At 27.1% G+C, this 22,287-nt stretch overlaps 3 protein-coding genes across 8 annotated transcripts; all 3 read left to right on the top strand.

Moving 5' to 3' along the window:
* Positions 1-6,584: 6,584 nt before the first annotated feature.
* Positions 6,585-13,819, top strand: LOC105147983 (vanin-like protein 1). 3 transcript variants are annotated; one of them, XM_087402605.1, is made up of 9 exons: positions 6,586-6,797; positions 10,113-10,303; positions 10,820-10,905; positions 11,033-11,167; positions 11,284-11,430; positions 11,535-11,695; positions 11,788-12,002; positions 12,083-12,187; positions 12,276-13,819. In XM_087402605.1, the coding sequence occupies exons 3-9, from the start codon at positions 10,843-10,845 to the stop codon at positions 13,001-13,003; spliced, it is 1,554 nt and encodes a 517-aa protein (XP_087258731.1). In that variant the 5' UTR covers positions 6,586-6,797; positions 10,113-10,303; positions 10,820-10,842; the 3' UTR covers positions 13,004-13,819. The 3 variants fall into 3 exon arrangements, with proteins under 3 accessions (XP_087258732.1, XP_087258731.1, XP_011057693.1); XM_011059391.2 differs by having other exon boundaries at positions 10,253-10,303; XM_087402606.1 differs by lacking the exon at positions 10,113-10,303 and having other exon boundaries at positions 6,585-6,797.
* LOC105148086 (cytochrome b-c1 complex subunit Rieske, mitochondrial) lies at positions 13,791-17,649 on the top strand. The gene is made up of 4 exons (XM_087402607.1): positions 13,791-13,892; positions 14,416-14,553; positions 14,701-14,878; positions 16,408-17,649. The coding sequence occupies exons 1-4, from the start codon at positions 13,802-13,804 to the stop codon at positions 16,697-16,699; spliced, it is 699 nt and encodes a 232-aa protein (XP_087258733.1). The 5' UTR covers positions 13,791-13,801; the 3' UTR covers positions 16,700-17,649.
* A 145-nt stretch (positions 17,650-17,794) lies between these two features.
* Positions 17,795-21,965, top strand: LOC105147982 (vanin-like protein 1). 4 transcript variants are annotated; one of them, XM_087402601.1, is made up of 8 exons: positions 17,795-17,890; positions 19,036-19,116; positions 19,253-19,387; positions 19,510-19,656; positions 19,752-19,912; positions 20,010-20,224; positions 20,316-20,420; positions 20,509-21,965. In XM_087402601.1, the coding sequence occupies exons 2-8, from the start codon at positions 19,057-19,059 to the stop codon at positions 21,306-21,308; spliced, it is 1,623 nt and encodes a 540-aa protein (XP_087258727.1). In that variant the 5' UTR covers positions 17,795-17,890; positions 19,036-19,056; the 3' UTR covers positions 21,309-21,965. The 4 variants fall into 4 exon arrangements, with proteins under 4 accessions (XP_087258727.1, XP_087258728.1, XP_087258730.1 ...); XM_087402602.1 differs by having other exon boundaries at positions 17,815-17,905; XM_087402604.1 differs by having other exon boundaries at positions 17,816-17,905; positions 19,022-19,116.
* The last annotated feature ends 322 nt before the right edge of the window (positions 21,966-22,287 follow it).

A 22,287-nucleotide genomic window follows, 5' to 3' on the forward strand; every position in this document is an offset into this window, starting at 1 on the left:
AAACTCCATCGTAAAACGCGGTAAGCCGTGTCTGAAAAACTTAATCGTGCAAAGTACGGAAATGCATTGTGATATGAAGTCGATGAAGGACAGTACGTTCAGTTCGAGCTTTCAATCACCTCGTAAAAAGGAAAAAAAAACATTTTTATTACTCTTATCACTCTTTTACTTCCTCTTCGTTGATTTACTTAATCGCATTATTAAATTTTTTGAAATTTTTAATTTTTTATTCTCTCAGAGACAAATTTTGTAGTACTCTGAATCCTGCAAACCGTTTTTTACCCTTTTTTCTTTATGTCATCGAATGAAGGATATAGCTTAGCACCAGTTAAAAAATGTTTATTTTAATGTGTCATCCTTGTAATAATAAATTCCCATTTTCTTTATAGACGACTTGTACAATTGCAATTAAGGGGATGGGCGGAATAAAAGCATTCTACTTAGACCTTTTTTCTGGCAATTAGCTTTTTCATGTAATATTTATCGTAATAGAGAAGTATTATAACATGTAACTTCTTAAAGACATTACATAAATTCATTTGATATTGTATCCATTTGTGTACTATAAAAAAGAGTAGCAAGTTATTTTAATTTTTATTAATATTAAGATTTTGTAATTAGGCCTTTATTCCGCTCAATTATATCTTGTTTACATCGTATGCTTTGTAACATCTAGTAATGTAATTTATCATAGTAATGTAATTTTTATTTCTGCAATAATTACACTTGGATAAGAGCGTGACATTTAGGATCTATTACATTCTGTTATCGACACATTAGCGGATTGACACCATGGCCATTCACAACCACATCGCATTCCAACGATGTTACCAAAAGGATTAAACTAGTTGAAATGCAATACAGACGGATACGAGCGTTAAATCATAGGATTAACTACGTTATGTCTGAGAAGAAAATGGAGAAACTTTTAGTGATATTCTGATCTCCAATTCAACACTTCTGCCAAGAATACTTGACTATTAAATAGTTTTCATACTAACTTTCTCTCTTCCGTGCGCTAATTTCGTATTCTTTACTATTGTTAAAGGTACTTAACATACTATAATCGAAATTATAATGTATAATAACATTAGAATAAGAAGATATTCGCTTCCAGCATTAGGCTTACATATATATATAATCTTTAAAACAAGAATTTTATCTAAAGATTTAATTTAAATATATTGGAATAATTTAAAATAAAAAAAATATTACTTATTAATATGCATTTTTTTATATAATTAAATATATTACCTAAAGATAAAATGTGACAGAGTCACGTAAAACATATAAACACGTAACACAATTAATATTTAATACAACATAATAAGTAATAATGCGACAATTCAAATAATATACTAAAAATACTATATAAATATACTAAATAATTAAAATCAAATAATATATTCTATTTATATATTATGTTTATTTTCCTTTATTTAAAATGACAATCAGAAAGACTGTCGAATTTTCGAGACCGAGATTGCTACTTTAAAATTCTCTTGCATCGACATTAGCTGTAAAAAGTAAAAGTTGGATGCTATGGCCTCGTTTAATCGCATAATGGAACAGGCGAGGATAAGAGAGAAAATGGAAGTCGCAGACGAGCTCGTTCAATCCTTGGTCAAGATTTAACCTACGGGTTAGTCTAATTCGCACTTAACGGTCCTCAATTCGATCAGACGTTCACTTTAGGACTACTAATTAAACAGGCTTGATGCAGCAAATCGATCGGTCTTGAAACTTCAATTGGGTTCGGCGGATCACTTGCTAATAATCGGTCTGACCAAAACTGATACTTCAATCGCGTTGTCTTGTTCTGAATGAAACGAGCGATAAATCCGTTATTAAAAAATAAAGAGATTTGCCACATACACACATCATACGTAAATATTTTGATTTTCATCATTAATAACATTTTGCAGTTACATTGTCAGAGGTAAAACCGGGTATGTGAAGTTAGCACCCCAACTATAGTACTCAGGAGTTCTGATTAGAGTTCCCGTTTCCTTTTGACGAGACAAAGAGTTCTATATAATTTATAACAAGAGTTCCGATTAATAATTATTTTTAAATAATTTTTAAAAAATGGGGTGCTAACTTCTCATCGAAAATCGAGATCGAATAGTTCTGAGTGGCTCAATAGCTTCATTTCGTGAATACCTAGAGTTCCTGATTCATAAAAAAAAATTTTGAAAAATAAAAAAAAATTAAAAATTTTTGAAAAATCAATTTTTAGATACAATAGTTCTGATTAGAGTTCCTGCTTCCTTTTAACGAGACGAAGAGTTCTCTATATTTTTTAATGCAAAATTCATTTAATAACAATTTTTTAATAATTTTTAAAAAATTTTTTGGAAAAAAAATTTTTTTTACAAAATAGTTCTGTGACACGTTAATTGTCATTCTAATTACGAAGAGTTCTCAGCGATTAAAACCAACACAGACTCAATAATAAAAAAGATATATACTTGAAACGAAAAATCGATTGCAGAAGTACGTATTTCCTTATGTAATCATCCAATCGCTTTGTCACCTAATATTTTTTGACAGAACTCGTCGAGAATTACACAGAACTCCAATCAGAACTACTCAGTACTCTCAAAAAATTTTTCGATGTCAGACTTAGAAAATTTTTAATGATAGAGTTCAAATGTCTCCGTATCATAACATCGAAAAATTTTGTGAACTCTATCATTGAAAATTTTCTAAGTTCGACATCGAAAAATTTTGAGTCTGTGTTGGTTTTAATCGCTGAGAACTCTTCATAATTGTTAGAATGACAATTAACGTGTCACAGGACTATTTTATAAAAAAAATTTTTTTCCAAAAAATTTTTTAAAAATTATTTAAAAATTGTTATTAAATGAATTTTGCATTAAAAAATATAGAGAAATATAGAGAACTCTTCGTCTCGTTAAAAGGAAGCAGGAACTCTAACTATTGTATCTAAAAATTGATTTTTCAAAAATTTTTAATTTTTAATTTTTTGATTTTTCAAAATTTTTTTTATGCATCAGGAACTCTAGGTATTCACGAAATGAAGCTATTGAGCTACTCAGAACTATTCGATCTCGATTTTCGATGAGAAGTTAACACTCCATTTTTTAAAAATTATTTAAAAATAATTATTAAGCGGAACTCTTGTTATAAATTATATAGAACTCTTTGTCTCGTCAAAAGGAAACGGGAACTCTAATCAGAACTCTTGAGTATTATAGTTGGGGTGCTAACTTCACATACCCGATAAAACCAATGAACGATGTTGTAACGATACAATTACTGTGCTTTGACAAAAATTAAACTCACAATTAAAAGTCAAATTAATGGTTTGATAACCAGCGTTGACTCCTATTACCGGTACTCTATGTTATTATCATATATTTCTAAATTGTTCAATTAAAGGTGTCTATAAAAAACTTATTAGTTCTGTGTTAGTTTGTAATTTCTCAATGGTTTGATTTTTTCATTTCTTGAAATACATTCAGACACCTTTTTTTCCGTTTCAGATATTAAATAATCAATACTACTAAATAATATCATATTACATCATGCTAGTTAATTTCTTTATATAATCTCTTTTAATTAAATTATTTTACACATGATACGCTTTTTCCTGCTAGATTGCTTTCGTTTTAGTAAATCATTAAAATTGCATCACAGAATGCAGAATTTCTAATTTACTAAAACACACACGTAATCTAGCAGGAAAAAATACATCGTGTGCACCGTGTGCACCGCAAGCTTTGGACATAAAATTCTAAATAGAATTCTATTCTATTCTAGAATAGAAGAGATATATTCTATTCTAGAATTCTAGAATTTTATTCTATGTATTCTAACGCCAATTATTATAGATTGTTTAATGAAAGAGTTTTTAGGAAATTTTACATTAAATTTTAATACGAATTGTAGATTATCTAATTTTCATTGACAGAACTGATTGCGCACTCAGTGCACATTAAACAAACTTTATCACGATCGGTATACTAACGAACGTGGTAACATTTTGCAGAGTAGCGTATGTCTATCTGAGATTCGAACCGCTCACATGGCTAATAGACGTGTGTGAGATACACACCGCATGACGGAATCTGAACATTGAGTTACCATCTAACGGATTGAAATTAATATTCATGGAACACATCAACATTGCTAATTATAAGTTCGCGGAAAACGTTAGTTTATTAACTGTCAATCAATTTTCTTCGATCTATACTTAACATTACACGCATTATAAAACAATTAAATCGATAAATGAAGCAAAAAGAAGAGAGAAAAAAAAGAGAATTTCCAATTGCAATTTTATTGAAAAAGATAAACGGTATTTTACTTTTTACACAATGTTCTAGATCCAGATATAAATGTTCAGATGTTTTTTTTTATTTTTACGCGCTTAACATCTTCGCCTCATACAATTGCGCATTCCTCCAAAGATTTTTCACTTTGTTCAACATTTTCACATTACGATATTATCTTGTATCGATACGTAATTACTATGCTCATCGTAAGATAATATTTAAAGAATTTATTTTTAAATAAAAAAATGATAATGTAATCCAATTCTTTCTTTACATATATATTATTACAATCAATAGAAGCAAATTGAAACATTTTAAATTGCTCAATACCTAAAAATCATTTCTGATTTTAAGATCACTTTTCGATCTTTATTAATTAATTATTTGTTTAAGTATCGAATCTTTGTAAGTCTTAAATTATTTTTCCATAATTCGATTGTTTTTCTATATATATAATAAAATCAAATTTTAATTATAGATTATTTACACGATGTAAACAAAATACATATATTATTATGTATGTTGAAGTTAAATTTCTATCAGTAGCAGTCCTATCAGTTTCTTCCTGTTTTTCTATGTACGTGACATTTGTTTATATGTCATATATCTTATATGACCACTTAAAACGGTTTATTTTTTAGCAATCATTATCAGTAGCATGTTTAACTGTCTCGTGATAAAAATATCAATGAAATAACTCAAAAGACTTAATCATTTCTTGCAATACAATTCATCTGCTTTAGAAAAATAAGATAATTAATAACACAGCGTGATTATCTTATATCAAAAAACAATGCGATATAATGATATAAATTTAAGTATCATATATCCATCTGTTATTTATTTAACAAAGAAAGTTCGTAAAATATAAAATTCAAAGTCTGAGATTTATATATTTATTCTACACTTTGTATAAGTATAGAATAGATCTAATCGTAAAATAATTTTTTTAGCGATTTTCGGTTTTAGAGGTGAAAAAACACCTTTTTGAAAAAAATCAATATTAATGTTTTTAAATATGATTAGATCCATTTATTCTATAGTTTTGCGAAGTTTCAGATTTTATTTAACTTCACACTTGCTAAACTTCTTTTGCAAGTAGCAGATTAAAAATTTTTTTCTTAAATATAAAAGTCCTTGGTAAAAATTCTCCTTTTTTAGTCTTATCTTATCTTAGTTTTATTGCACTATACGTACATAATTAAAGCTATCAAATAGGAACGTGCATGGATGTGCAAACACATTTTTCTGAGTTTGTTATTGGAAATTTCCACGACTTTTAATTCTGAGAACAGGACATAATTTATAAGGAATCGAGTAAAAATTTAAAACATGTAGCCTATCTATAATATTTATTTATACAAATTTTCTGTAAATTAAACTTTATATCAAGTAATATCGTGAGAGTATATTCAATACTTTTCCGAACAATATAAAATAACATTTTGATTTTAAAATAATCACATAAAAGCAATCGTCCTCGCACTTTCACATGATAAATTGTATTATATGTGCAACTTATGAATAAAAAATTTTTCATAATTCTTACAAGTTAAAAACTTAAAATCATTTATTAATAAAAGTTTATAGATTTATTCCTTTGTGAATGATCTATGATACATGTCAGATTTCTTAGAATGATGTCTATTGATAATTTTATGAGTCATGTAATTTGATATATGAATGTATGTGTATATTTTAAAATGCATGTGTTTCAAGCCTTTTAATATATTTTTGGAAATGACTTTAGACAATCTATAAACTTTCTATTTATAATTTTATGTATTGTTTGATATAATATGAAAAATATTTGGAAAATCTGCACAAATAAACAAACACACACACACACACACAAACATATACGCAACATATACAGTTACAAAATAAAATTCTACTTTAATGTCTGACATAAATTATATTACGGCACTCCTAAAGCCTCATATATAATGTGTTCTTTGCTTTCTATTTCTTGTTTTTTACTTTATGCCTTTTTCCTTCTTTTCGACTATTTTACCAACAATTGCATTTCTCTTCATACATTCCTCTCTCTCTCTCTTTTTCAAAATCAACTTTATCTCGGGTATCAGAAAAAGCAGATAAAAGATCAAAAGGTAAAAAATAAAAAATAATAAGAAATAAGAAATAAGAAGAACAAAAGAGCACGTTGTAGAGTTAAGTCTCCCGATAACTTGTCTAATAATAGATAAATTTATCTTTCCTGTTGCTTAATTAGTATATTATGTACGTGAGCATACAGCACATTCGTGGAAATCCCACCGCAATGGAATGTCTGTCTGAAAACGCTTCGAAGGAAAAAAAAACCACATCAACAACTGCGCTGGTGATCACGCAGCAGGATTGTGGGGAAGGGAACCTGAAGTTTCTAACGACGTGTGTGCACCAGTACGGCATTACGCCTCGCACATGATAAGCTCGCGCGGAGAAAACTTGTCGTCGTGGCTACAGACGCTACAGTGCTGTTTTATACTTATATAAGTAATTTTACTCCAGATAATTATAAATTTAATTATAATTATAATTATTAATTTTTCTCAATGGATCTACTTTATAACATCAGGCGTTGCCTGTACTTGTTCTATCTAATCTACCTTGTAGTTTGTACTTAGAATATTGTAGCTTTTTCTTTCACAAACTTCACGTTGGCATGTTCACGAGTACAATATTAAGAAAGAAGGTTTTATGCAAATATAAGCCCGGGAATGCTTTATTAAATTAGTAGCTAACAAAATGTCGCCTGGGAAAGATACTATTATGCTATTATATGCTAACTACTTTTTAACTCTTTTCAGGCAATTATTTTCTAATTTAATCATCATGATAAAATACATACGCTCCCAAATTCCAAAAAATACTAAAAAAATAATATTTCAATAATTAGCAAAAAATTAGTACGCACAGATAATTTGACGTTAATTACTAAAAACTTATCGTTCTTCTTCTTTTCTCGAAATTATATGCATTCACGCAGTATTACTTTTATCGGATTTGCTAACTTAAAAATTATTATTATTGCTAAGCGTAATTAATTCAACCGATACTTATTTACAGAATTTCTAATTAGTTAATAAAATTAGTTAAACAAACTGTACGCAGTATAACAGTAGATTGGTGGTAAATTCGATCAAAAATTGCTAGCAAATTAGCATCATTTGTGTAAGCATTAAGCTTTTGTCAATTGAGTTTGTTATCACAATTTGATAGTAAATTGATGATAAAAATAGAATAGAATTGAAGTCGAAAGATTCTGTTCTATCTCTATCTCCAATTTTCATCAAACTTAATATGCCAAAACTTATTTTTCTGACATCAATCAACAAGTTATTTTGTTGACAAACTTTGCTATACTTCTGCCAACATTCCATTAACATTATGCATATATATCAAATTTTTTTCCCAACAAAATTTATAAGAGACACTTTGTAGAATTTCGACTACGTAGTATAGCATCTACATTACGAAAATATTATTACTTCTAACATTATTATTTGATAAGTTAATCCTCGATTAAGTCAATCAGCATTTAGCCGAATTTTTTATTTTTTCGAAAGTGCTTGAAATTTATTCTCAGTCATTTATTCTCAGTTATCTGACATTTGAACCATCTTTTATTTCATGAAATCTCACCCTTTCTTCTATTATTGCTTCTATTTTTCTATTCAATCGAATTTTCAAAATATATCGAAAAAACTGAAAATCATTGTATGCGCGAGAGAAATGATTCTCTCTTAAAATTGTGTTATAGCACTAAAAATTTCTAAATTTATCTATTTACTCCATGTAGCATACACAAAATATCATTAAAATTAAAATTTGCGGGAAACAAATTTATTGGCAAGGTTGGCAAAGTTCTCCTGTTAGGATTTCTCGATTTTTGCAAAGCTCAGAGATTTTACATAGTTCAGAGATTGCAAAGCAATATATATGTATAGATTGTTATAAGGGCAAAAGTTTGACGGATTTCAGTGATCGAGTAGGTTAGAGTACAAAGTTTGGACAAAGCATACTATAATTTTAAGCAAATAAAATAAATGAATTAAAATTATTAGTTTTATCAAAATTAATGTTATTTTTTAACTAAATTAAATTAAAGTTAAATGTGGCTTATAAAATTAATTTAGTTAAGAGAAATAAAAGTTAAATAAACAAAAAAATAATTCAATCAGTTACGTTATTGATTGAATTAACTCAAGTTAAATAAAAAAATTAATTTGGGAAAATATTATTTTCATTAAAGTAAAATATTCTATTTTTTTAAAATCAATTTACTTCAAATAATAAAATAATTAGAATATAAATCAATAAATAAATTTAATATCTTATTTGTAAATTATACGAAATAATAAAGATATTTCTTGTACAATAAAATTCTAATTTTTAGTATTTTTAGTATTTTTGCATATGTATTTTCATATTTTGATATATTTATATATTATAAAAGAAAATATAATATTTAAAAATGTAAGTAAACTCTTTGTGCTGACAATACCTGTACATTTTTTTAAAATTATATGTAAATTAAGTTCTTTTCATTCTTTATCGCTTAGACGTAAAAGGATAGCATGGTAATAATAATACTGATAACGTTCTCTAAATGTAGACCATCTGGAGACATAGTAGTGTCTCGGTGCTAAGCATGCCGTGTCTCCTTTATGCAAATCGGCGAGTTGCATCAGATCGAGATCTCAATAACAGCTATCTTGGTCGAGTTTTACAGAAATCCGATTCATGTTCATCTTTGGACACGATCCGACGAGCGCTTATCGAACATTGAGCTTTTTTTTTCGAAACTAATTTTCTAATATTTAAGATTTTATAAAAAATAATATTGACATTTAGAGAGATAAAAACACTTTAAACTAAAAATATAAAAGTAAATAAATTAAAGTTTATAAGTAATTAAATCGAAAATTATTATTTTTTTAACTTTTTAACTAATTCAATTTTAACTATCCAATCATAAAAATTTTTATATATTTTGCATCACTTTCTTGCTAACTTGTTAATACTTTTAGAATGTTTAAGATATAATTTTTAGAAAAATTTAACAAAAAATTATATAAAATGAGTACTGAATTAAATTCGTCACGCATGCGCGGGAAATCTGATTCACAAGCTATATTCGATTTTAATGTGTTCAACGCTTTTATGCTTATTTTACGTTTAATGAATGACAAAAATGTGTTTTCATTGTTCATTACGAATAAATCTATAACTCACATTTCGTATAAATTTTTACTAGCAATAAATAACACAAAGGCACAATAATTATAAGCGCTTAAAGCGCATAAGCGACATAATCGAATGCAGTCACAATCAGCTGGAACTGACTCATGGTCTCGTGTCTGTTTAGAATTTGTATACTCACATATAGAGCAGACATTCTTTTTATTTTTTCTTTGTTACAAATACTGATTTCTTTGCACTTAATCAAATTGATATTAAATCGATTTAAAAACTTGATAAAAAATACTTTGAAATTTGTGAAATGAAAATATTCATAGTTTCATACACAAATAAATAAAAGTTTAAAGTCAAATAACCTAAATAAATACAGTGTGAGCATGACGTTCGCAATATTGTGTGAATATTTTAACATAAGAAATTTTTGTATGTTGGAGTTTTCTGTTAGAACATTAATATCAATTTCCTAGCACGAAAGTGTAAATATAAAATTGATAAAAAGGTCAAACAAATAGCAATTAGTTAAATCAAAGATTAAAACTAATTATTTATTAATATGCAATGCATGGAACGTTTCGACTATACTAAGCCTTCTGTTGTTTATAATAGAAAATAAATTAAGAGTTTAGAAACAAATTGAATATCTAAAATTCTTAATAATAAAAATATTGGAAAGAGAGTCGAAACATTACATTCTTTATACATCATGTTGAAATCCATATTAAAATCAAAACTTTCTTCGTTGAAAGGCAAGAAAGAGTAAAGTCAAGGAGTCAAAATTCATGAAAAGTTATCTAAAGGTATGTATAATTCTGAACTTCACAATCAAAGGATAAAATGGAACCGTAATCCTGACTCATTCAATGGAATATGTATTCAAGCAAAAAGTTTCATGTATAATACTTCACTTATAATGATCAATATTAAGTCGAAATATCTGTTAGAAACTCAAGTTTTTCAATGAAATGTTGTAAAGTACTCCACGTTAAAACAAAAGTTACTTCTTTCAAAAAAAAAAAATCAAATATCAATCATCATCTCAAATAATACTAAGATATTCCAAAATTTGATATAAAATATTATTTTTAATAAAATATATGTGCAAAATGAATATAAAGACAGAAATTGATTCTATAATATAAATTTGTTTTACCTTTAAATTTAAAAAACTTACATCTGTGTTTCTAAAGCTGTTAAAGCTGTATTTTAATTCTTATACGATTTATTTTCATATCATAATTTTTTATGTAATAATTATTTATTATTTTTTATTACATAATTATTTTTAATAAACTATATCTTTTTTTTTCTTACAGAAATATAATTGAGAGTATCAAATATGAATCAGCAATGTGTTATTGTTTATCTACTATTAGTAGCATGTACACACCTATCGCATCAGGTAAACATACCAATTTTTATCTATTTAGCAATGATATACCTTTTTAATAATATTATTTTAATAATATTATTTGATCTGAAATATCATTGATAAAATTATTCTATAAATTCTATATATTTTATTACAGAAATCAACACCAGATTCATCAACTTATGTAGCAGCTGTAGTAGAGTATCCCCCAATACATTCAACGAACAGCAGTGAGACTTTGAGAATAAATTCTGACGCATATGTTGAATTTATTAAAAACGCTAGTCTGCGTGTAAGTTTTCTTTAAAAAAAAAAATAGTTTCAAACATTCTATGGATTATATCAACAAATCAGCATTCTTCCTAACATGTTACAAAAATTATTTAAAACTTCTGAATATTTTTTTAGAATGCAGATATAATCGTTTTTCCTGAAGATGGTTTGACTACAGTTTATTTGCCGATAAGAGAAAAAATGGAAGAATGGACAACTATTATTCCTAGTGCCTCAGCTAATTATATACCTTGCAGTCAAAATACTAATGAAGTCAGCGAAGTATGTATATTTGATGTATAAAGATTGTATACAAGTTTTGTATCATGAGAAATGGATATAATATATTGAAATTATCTATATATAAAAAAATTTTGAAATTACAGACATTGAAAAAAATATCATGTGCTGCAAGGGACAATAACATCTATGTGGTAATCAATATCGCTGAGAAAGCACCTTGCTATGATGTACCTTGCCCAAGAGATAAAGTGTTTTATTACAATAGCAATGTTGTATTTGATCGCACAGGAAAAATTATTGCCAGGTTAGAACATATCTAGTTCTCCGTTATAATTATAATTGAAATAAGATATCTCGCAGTTTTATAATGTATCTTATCTAATTATAATTAAATAGGTATCGTAAAACAAATCTTTTTAAAGAATACCAATTTAATGTGACAACAATACCAGAAGTAGTAAGTTTTTATACTGATTTTGGAGTGAAATTTGGAACTTTTATATGCTTTGATATATTATTTCACGAACCTGCGATAGAATTAACAAGAAATCATCAAGTTACTGATTTTGTATATCCCACAGCATGGTTTTCTGAAGCACCCTTCTTAACAGGTAAATAAAATGTCTGAATATTCTTCCCTTTTTTCGAAGTTTCATTGAAACATATATAACAATATTATTAATTATTCTAGCTGTGCAAACACAAATGGGATGGTCATTTGCTGAAAATGTAAATCTTTTAGCTTCGGGCTATAACAGACCCGGTAGTGGCAATGCTGGCAGTGGAATTTATTTAGGTATGTAAATTACACTTTACATTTTTTTAAAATATTACTCACAGTTAAAATATTTTATTGTACATATATAAACAATATTTTGATGCAGGTCGTAGAGGAATTGGAAAGGCAATAATGCCTACAGCTATGCATAAGGACTTATTGGTACTTGAAATAAGCAAAATAAATAAGGAAGCTAAATATAATAATAACTATGATCCAATGGATTCTTCAACGAATCAAAAGAAAGTTATACCATTTCATCATGGGACAAATCAGCATGTATTTTTAAAACACGAGTCTATTAAAGCTTATCAAACGTCTTCTTTGAAAGGCAATGCTACAGAAACTATCTGCCAAAATGACTTCTGCTGCGACTTTAAAGTAGAAATTGCAAAAGTAGATCCAAATACAAAATACCGTTTAGTGGTTTTTAACGGAGATCGATTTTATGGTGATGTTAAAGCTGGTGTACGTACATGCGGTATAATTCAATGTTCGAACGACTCGATTTCATCATGCGGCTCCGTACAAGAATCAGAGACGATATTCAGCAATATTGATATCATGGCAACATTTCACAATTATAAAAACAGTTTAATTATGCCGTCTACTTTAAATCCCGATTTACTTCCGCTTAAAAATTGGACATTTCTCGATCACACCCATAATGATCATATACATGTTAACATGATTTCAAATATGCGTACAAACAATTTAGTAACATTTGGAATATATTCGAGGAACTTTAATAAGAACAACGCAAATAGAACATCATTTTATACCGTTAATTATTTCGTAATATTATTAATAACGTTATTGTTATCAAAATTATAAATTATATATTTATACACGTAACACGTCTATATACTTTTATCTATTTTTAAATATATTTTGCGTATATATTTTTATGTGATATACTTTCCAGAAATCATATATTTTTTGTTTATATTTATTCAATAAATAATTCAATAATTCTTTGCTTCTACTTTTCAATATCAAGAAAAAGAAATTAGATCGAGAGTTAAATTTTAATTAGCACATTTTCTTGTAAATTTACAGATTGTGACATCTATAGAAATTGATGTACACAATTTTTTTAACATTGTATATATAAATGCAAAATATATTTTTGATATAATCATATATACAAATGTACTAGAATGTTATTGTAGTAATATAAGAAATATTGTTGTTATAAAATTATGATTATATTAAATTAATATATATGCATATAGTATATTAATAAATTAATATATATGAATATAATACTATTGTATATATATTATATATATATATATAATTTATATATATATATATATATATATACACATAGTATATGTTATAATTTCGAAATTGTTTATATCATAACATATATATTTATATCAATGTATACTGTATAGATCGCATTCATATATTACTACCAATTGTCAGTACAGTATAATATATACCGGGAATTATAATAGATTTTCAATACTGACAGTCAACTGGAAGTAATATACGAACATGGCCATAGTTGCTTGCTTGACAATTGAAGTGAGAAAAAATAAAATTTCTACGAAACTTCAGACTTATACTGTCAAATATTCTACAGCGATATAATAATAAATATATTAAATAAGTGTTACTATTAAAATGTTGTTTTCAAGGAAATACGTACTCAGTGTTTTTATTGCGAATTACGATAAACGCCTCTCATCCTTGTTACAATTATACCAAGTTAACTGTAAGTATTTATATGGAAAGTAAAATCTGTTACATAGTTTATCACGGGAAAGATTTGAAATATACTGAAATGTAAATAATATTATTAAATTATATTCAAAAAAACTTGATATTTCAAGAGATGCACAATAGCGTCCCTTTCACAAAATGTTTGACTTTCTATATGCACTTGAAGAAAGACAAATCATGTCCATCAATTAATTGACTTTAATTAATCTATTTTTTATGAATTATAATTTACATAAGCTGCGTTCCACTTAATGCTTACAACGCTTGTGGAATTATTTCATCCTTGTCGTTTATCAAATGTTAAACAAGGATAAACGATGCTCGCAAGCGTTGAAAATCAATCACATAAACAATCAGTAAATCAATAATTAATGATTTCATAATGATATTTACAAATCATAGAATGCTGATCAATAGTAATCAATAAAGTAATCTATAAAGAATAATGTGATAATTAATTTTATCAGTCTTTCATGAATAATAATGTATATTACTTTCATATTATTTTGAATCAGATTTTAAGAAATTGCGCAGATATTCCTATGCTGATATACCAAAACCCAATTTTGATGAATATCGACGAGAATCTTTGAAGGATCTCAAAACGAGAAACCTTGATGAACGAAGAGCGTTAAGAAGCCTTTCCTCTTTTGGTAATATTTCTAAAAAATTTTATCATATCTTTCCTGTATCATCGATATTTTATCATCAAATATGCCTTCTATGAAAACAATAAATATTTCTGCAGAATCTTCAGTTAAGTCAGATATATGTATATAATTAAATACAAATGTTTTCAGTTGGTTGTGTTGCTGGATTATATGGTTTTAAAGCTCATTTACTGCATTATGTGTTGATGTTTATGCCTACACGAGATGTCTTGGCAGAGGCTCAATTGGAAGTGAAATTAAATGGTATACCAGAGGGAAAAGTGTTAATCGTTAAGTGGCGTGGAAGACCTGTTTTTATTTACCATCGGTAAGAAAATTAAAAACCTTAACAATTGACTTTAAAACAATGAAAAAGCGGAGTAAGACGAATACACATCAAGCTAGCGAGAAATAACCATCAATTAAATAACATCGAAATTATCACATATGATATAATAGTAGTGAGTGAATAGAAATCTTGAGAGGTATTTTTTAAAAACCTTTATAAAATTTAAAATATAAAAAATTCTTATAAAATCGATTTAAAAATTTTTTTTTTATTTTAAATTGATAAAGGTTTTTTAAAAAAAAATGTCTTAAGGTTTCTTCATACGTTCGCTCACCATTTTCCTACTATCTCAAATTGTAACATCAAGCGATAAAATAGAAAATAAAAATTTTTCATGCATGAATATGTATAAATATATATAAACATACATAAAGATTCATGAACATAATATATGAAATATGTTCATACATGTTCATACATCTCTTTCTTTTGTAAAATTACTTTTCAATGTAATAAAAGTAATAATAGTAATGTGAAAACATTCAAAATAACTAAAAAAGGGTAATTTTCATACTATTTGTTTTAGAAAAAAAAAGTTTGAAGAAATGTAAAAAAATTACTTATGTATAATTATATCCAAAATTATGCATAATTGTGTATGAGCAATTTTTTTACATTTTTCGAAACTTGTTTTTTTCTAAAATGAACAATGCGAAAATTATCCCTTTAATTATTAGGTGTTGGAATTAATTCGTAGCGTTTTACAAGTGATGGGAAGTACTTTCATTAATGTATTTTTTAATGCTCATGTGAAATAAATAACATTCTTTCATTAAAAACGCTACGAATTAATTCCAACACCTAATATTTTTAATGTTTTCACATTACTACTATTATTTTTATTACACTAAAAAATAATTTTATAAAAGGAAAAGAAATTTATGAACACGTATGAACATATTTCGTGATTATACATGTTTATGAATATTTATGTTTATATATATTTATACATATTCATGCATTTTTAAAAAATATAGAGGAAAATCGCCAATACCATATCATATCACTTTGTAGAGTTTAAACTATATCTCTTAAATAAGAGTTAAAAATAAAGCTTTAAAAACATAAACGCAAACTAAAAAGTGTCTTCTATTTAGCATGAAAAATAAACATAAACATAAACATATATATATATATATATATATATGTATATGTGTATATATTGGGTCATTTAAAAAGTATCCGCGGTTTTTTCATTCAAAAATTGAACAAAAAACCGCGGATACTTTTTAAATGACCTAATATATATATATATATATATATATATTAGGTGTTGGAATTAATTCGTAGCGTTTTTTAATGAAAGAATGTTATTTATTTCACATGAGCATTAAAAATACATTAATGAAAGTACTTCCCATCACTTGTAAAACGCTACGAATTAATTCCAACACCTAATATATATATATATATATATAAGTTCTTTAAATAAAATTCTGCGAAAGCAAATTTCTACCGATATTTGATAGATAATAAATATCGGATTATTAGTAAAACTAATATTGCAGGTCACAATCAATTATCGATCAGGAAAGAGCGGTGGACCTATCAGAACTGCGTGATCCACAAACGGACAATGATAGAGTTAAAAAAGCGGAGTGGCTGATTGCAGTGGGTATCTGTACACACTTGGGATGCATAGCGATTCCAAACGCCGGCATCATACCTGGCGGTTTTTTCTGTCCTTGTCACGGCTCACACTATGATGGAGCCGGCCGTATACGGAAGGGTCCAGCACCGACCAATCTAGTGATACCCAAATATTCATTCATAGATGACGACAAAATCATTATTGGGTGATGCGTTTCCAAATCGATACGTATCATAATGAATCCCCGTGAAAAATATAATTTACATACTACGTTACAGTTTTTGTTTTGTTCCTTCTGCTCAAATTTCGAGCAAATAATTATACAAATGAGTGTATTATAATTTTGTACTTCCAACGATACATTAAAATTAAAGTTCGGTTCTAAAATAATGTCATAAGCCGTCATAAATAATTTTTAAAAAAGAATATTATAACATCAAGACTATTTTTTAGAACTACTTTTCTTTCTTCATTTTACAGATGATGAAATCATTGTCGATCAATCATTATATTGTTTTTTCATTTCTTGTGAAATTCTCTCTGATCTTATCTTATCAAGAATTATCGAACTATTTGTATATAAAGCTGTCAAATAAAAATATAATACGAACATAAAAACATTACGACATACACACACACACACACACACACACACACACACACAAACACACACAGAAGATCTCTGTTATAAAAATTTCCACGACTTTTAACTCAAAAAATATTTTATACAGAATCGAAACACAATTATACAAATTTAAAATATATAGTCTATCCATAATATAATTTATGCAATTAAACAAAATTTTATATCAGACAATGGCAGAGAAAAAAATGTATTCAATGTATTTTTTCAAACCATAACTAATTAATGACCTATAGAATTTGAAATAACATTGTGAAGAAACAATCCTCATGGTGTAACCCTATAATAAGAGAACGTATAAAAAAAAATTAACAATTAACAATTATAATTGAAACTGATTCGCCATCAAGGTTATAAGTTGCCACAAGTTGATGCGAAATTTGAACGTGATATTTAAAGTGGTTGAACTCTCATATGGTCAAATCTCATGAACTCCTATAAACTTAAGTACAAAAGAAAACAGCAGTAATTTAACACATTAATCTATCGGCTTTTGGAGTTCGTGGATATGCAAAGCAGTATGCGCGAGAAAATCTAATTTCGATCTAATTGCTGCTGTTCGTTTGAAAACGCTTCGAGGAAAAAAACTGAACCACCGCGCTGACAATCGCAACAGGATCGTGGAAAGGGAACCTAAAATATGAATTTCTCTATAGGTAACTTGAAGCGCAAATGTGCACCAGTAGTATTACGCTATATAAGTTCACTACATAAGTTCGCGCGAAGAGGAAACTTGTCTGCAGTTATACGTACATAAGTAATTTTACTCTAAGTAATTATATCAATTATTTTTTCAATAGATTTATATTTTATTATTTACCATTATATCACATACTGCTTCAATTCGTTCTATCTAATCTACTTTACAGTTTATGTGTATAATTTAGGATATTGTGGGGATATTGCTTTGTTTCTCGCAAATTTGATCAGTAACGTTTTACAAGTACGCAATATTAGAAAGGAAGGATTTATTTATTCAAATGTGAATACAGGAATGATTTATTAAATTTGTGTTAACAATCGAATGATTTATTAAATTTGTGTTAACAATCATATTATTACGCTATTCTTATGTATTTTGACACTCTAAAACCGAATTCAATGTTCAAATTGCTTCATCACATCATAACATTTCACAATATCGACGAAAAATAGCTCGATTTTTAAAATACGTATAAGAATACCATTGTCTAATTTTCAGATTAAAAAAACATATTTTTATGTGTTTAAGTTATATATAAAAATTAAAATGATCGTGGCGTAATTTTTTCCAAAATTTTTTCAAGTTTGTATGTCATTTCAAGTCCCACGATATTAGAGGATTACGTTTCTAATAAATAGCGAAAAATTACACGCAGATAACACTGTCCGATAAAATTTGCAAGCATGAGTCATTTCTGATATATTTTTGCCTGCAACAACATAAGTTTTGTAAAAAAACAGCGTTAGAGACGTCGGCAACAAGTTTTTTTCTAAATTTTGTTCATATCATATTAAAAAGTACAATTTTTGACTTTAAAATGCATTTTATTTTTATTCAAAATGTTTTTTCTAGATATAATATTTTTATTCAAAATGTTTTTTCCAAAAATAGCAATTTAAAAATAGTTCTTTTCTCATGTAATTCATGAAAAAAGCATTTTGTTCCATCTTAAATAATGCTTTATATTTTTGTACTTACATATCAATTCTTTTTTTGCCAAAATATAGGTTCAGAATAAATAGAAAATTCCTTTGCCTTTAAATTAAAAAAAAAACTTATGTGCATACTTCCGAAGCTATTAAAAATCTATAATTTCAATTTTTATATATGATCTGTTTTCAAATTATAATTTTTTATGTAAATTATTTCTTATTACATAATTATTTTTTAATAAACTATGTCCAGTTTTCTTTTTACAGACATAATTGAAATTATAAAATATGAATCAGAAATTAATTATTGTTTATCTACTAGTAGCATGTGCACATCTATCGCATCAGGTAAACATAAGCAATTTTTATCTATTTACCAATGATATTTAGCAGTACATACATTTTTTTAGTATATTTAATTATACTGTTTGATCTAAAACATCTTCAGCAAACTATTCTATAAATTCTACATATTTTATTACAGACATCAACACCAAATGCAACAACTTATATAGCAGCTGTAGTAGAATATTCTCCAAAATATTCAACAAACAGCAACGAGACGTTGAAAATAAATTCTGATACATATGTGGGATTTATTAAAATAGCTAATCTTTATGTAAGTTTTCTTTAAAAGAAAATAATTTCAAACAATTCACAAATTATATCGTCAAAAAATTAGTATATTTTTGACAACATGTTGCATATTACAAAAATTACTTAGAACATCTAAATGTTTAGGATGTTGATATAATCGTTTTTCCTGAAGCTGGTTTGACAACAGTGAATTTTCCGGAGAGAGAAAAATTGGAGGATTGGACAACTATTGTTCCTAATGCCTCATCTAATTATATACCTTGCTACCAAGATACTTTTAAAGTTAGCGATGTATGTATAACGATATATAGTCCACACAATTTTTTATGTAGCAAGAAACTAATGTAATATATTGAAATTATCTAAAAAGAATTTTGAAAATACAGGCATTGAGAAAAATATCATGTGCTGCAAGGAGCAGTAAAATCTATGTGGTAATCAATATCGCTGAGAAAGAACTTTGCTCTGATGAACTTTGTCCAAGAGACAAAATGTTCTATTACAACACCAACATTGTATTTGATCGCACAGGAAAAATTATTGCCAGGTTAGAACATATCTAGTTATTCATTATAATTATAATACATTTGTAATAAGACATCTCGCAGTTTTATAATATATCTTATCTAATTATAATTAAACAGGTATCGTAAAACAAATCTTTCTAAAGAATATCAATTTAATGTGACAACAACACCAGAAGTAGTAAGTTTTGATACTGATTTTGGAGTAAAATTTGGAACTTTTACATGTTTTGATATATATTTTCGTAAACCCGCGTTACAATTAACAAGAGATCATCAAGTTACAGATTTTGTATACCCTACAGTATGGTTTTCTGAAGTACCATTCCTAACAGGTAAACAAAATATGGCAAAATCTTTTCTCCTTTCTCAAGATTTCATCAAAACATACGTGTATATGTGTACTAATATTATTAATTATTCTAGCTGTGCAATTACAAGCAGGATGGTCGTTTGCTGAAAATGTAAATCTTTTAGCCTCAGGCTATAACAGACCTAGTTTTGGCAATGCTGGCAGTGGAATTTATTTAGGTATGTAAAATTACATGTTTTATATTTTGAATACTTTTCACAATTAAAATATTTCATTGTGCAAATATATATACAATATTTCATGCAGGTCGTAGAGGAATTGGAAAGGCAATAATGCCTACAAATACACAAAAGGAAATGTTGATATTTGAAGTACCCAAAATAAATATAGAAACTCAATACAATGAAGATCCTTACAATCTTTTAAAGGATCAAAATCAAAAAGTTTTACTATCTCACCATCAGAAGGAGCACGATGAATCACAGAAAAAAAGGGAAAATAATACAATGATAGTCAATGATAAAATATTTTTGTTACATGATGATACTGATACCTTTGAAACGTTTCCTTTAGAAGAAAATATCACAAAAAATATCTGTCAGAATAACTTCTGCTGCGACTTTAGAATAGAAATTGCAAAAATAGACCCAAGTATAAAATACCGTTTAATGGTTTTTAACGGTCATCGTTCTATTCCGAATAATCTTGTTAATGATAATGTTGCTGTAAGTTCATGCAGTATAATTCAATGCTCAAACAATTCGGTGTCATCATGTAATTCGGTGCAAAAATCGGAAACAGTGTTCAACACTATTTATATCACAGCAAAGTTCGACAATCTTAAAACCAATTTAATTATGCCATCTACGTTAAATTCAAATTTACTTCCGCTAAATAATGAAGATTGGAAGTTTAGTGTAGTTGATTTTTTCACTAAAAACGATCGACTACATGTTACTATATCCTTAAATAACCCTACAGATAATTTAGTAACGTTTGGAATATATTCGAGGCCTTTTAATACAAACAGTGCAAATAGGACATCCTTTGATACCATTAACTATTTCGTAATATTATTAGTGACTTTATTATTATCAAGAAACTGAACAATCAGTTCAACTTATGACCAAATTTATGAGTTTTGGAACAGAATCCCATTATAAGCTGTAGAGAAGTACTTATATAATAAATTACAAGTATACTTCTCTACTTACAATGGGATTCTGTTTCAAGACTTATAAATTTGGTCGTAAGGTGAACTGATATAGTAGTCGAATAATAATCATATAATACTAAATACTAAATAGTAAATATTATATATATTTTTAAAGATGTGCAAATAAAACATTTGTGAAGTCGAATCAAATTGAATCCAGTATGATTTCAAATTCGAATTATTCACATTCTCTATTTTTTTCTCTTCTAGTAATAGTATTTGTAATATAGCTATATATATTTGTAATATACTATACAGCCATTCTGGATATAAATAATTACATATGTAAAAACGTAAATTAATATATCCGTTAATATATGTATAAATTAACTTTAATCTCTCTACTTATTTTTCATCATTTTTAATAAATACTGACAAAAAATAACAGACATGAACTTATTTTTATATTGTCAAGATAATCACTCTGAGTGATACTAATCAAAAAGTGCATGCTCATCGTTTATTAATAAGATATTAATACAAACAATGATTTGTAAAAATTAAAGTTTATATATAGGCTGACAATAAAAAATTTTATAATGAACAAGATTTATATAAATATTCCTACTATACTCATACACTTATAATACTTTCCAGCAAGAGACAGTGTAATACAGTGAGCACTTCATCTTTGTTTAACATTGGCAATCGTTGCAATAGAAATATAATAATTCACTTAATTGTCACACTGGTTGTGATCCATTTAGGGGAGGGGGGGGGGAGGCTTCGCAATAAAAAGGAACAGGGAAATCATGTATTGTGGAATACACAGTTTCTGATAGATTGAAATTCTTATTCTCTGTTCTTTGTTCCTTTTATTGTGCGGAGTCCCTTAACGCTTCAAATTCATTGACCAATCAGAAGAATTT

This window comes from Acromyrmex echinatior, chromosome 2 (genome assembly GCF_024713525.1).
Source record: "Acromyrmex echinatior isolate Ae372 chromosome 2, ASM2471352v2, whole genome shotgun sequence".
Taxonomy (NCBI): domain Eukaryota; kingdom Metazoa; phylum Arthropoda; class Insecta; order Hymenoptera; family Formicidae; genus Acromyrmex; species Acromyrmex echinatior.

What these genes read in the sequence shown, in the direction of transcription:
- LOC105148086 (XM_087402607.1), top strand. Translation starts at nt 13,802, where the DNA reads ATGTTGTTTTCAAGGAAATACGTACTCAGTGTTTTTATTGCGAATTAC. An exon ending in ACAATTATACCAAGTTAACT is followed by an intron (nt 13,893 to 14,415) that starts GTAAGTATTTAT and finishes ATTTTGAATCAG; the next exon opens with ATTTTAAGAAATTGCGCAGA. An exon ending in AAGAAGCCTTTCCTCTTTTG is followed by an intron (nt 14,554 to 14,700) that starts GTAATATTTCTA and finishes AAATGTTTTCAG; the next exon opens with TTGGTTGTGTTGCTGGATTA.
- LOC105147982 (XM_087402601.1), top strand. Translation starts at nt 19,057, where the DNA reads ATGAATCAGAAATTAATTATTGTTTATCTACTAGTAGCATGTGCACAT. An exon ending in TTAAAATAGCTAATCTTTAT is followed by an intron (nt 19,388 to 19,509) that starts GTAAGTTTTCTT and finishes CTAAATGTTTAG; the next exon opens with GATGTTGATATAATCGTTTT. An exon ending in TGGCAGTGGAATTTATTTAG is followed by an intron (nt 20,421 to 20,508) that starts GTATGTAAAATT and finishes TATTTCATGCAG; the next exon opens with GTCGTAGAGGAATTGGAAAG.
- LOC105147983 (XM_087402606.1), top strand. Translation starts at nt 10,843, where the DNA reads ATGAATCAGCAATGTGTTATTGTTTATCTACTATTAGTAGCATGTACA. An exon ending in ACAGGAAAAATTATTGCCAG is followed by an intron (nt 11,696 to 11,787) that starts GTTAGAACATAT and finishes ATAATTAAATAG; the next exon opens with GTATCGTAAAACAAATCTTT. An exon ending in TGGCAGTGGAATTTATTTAG is followed by an intron (nt 12,188 to 12,275) that starts GTATGTAAATTA and finishes ATTTTGATGCAG; the next exon opens with GTCGTAGAGGAATTGGAAAG.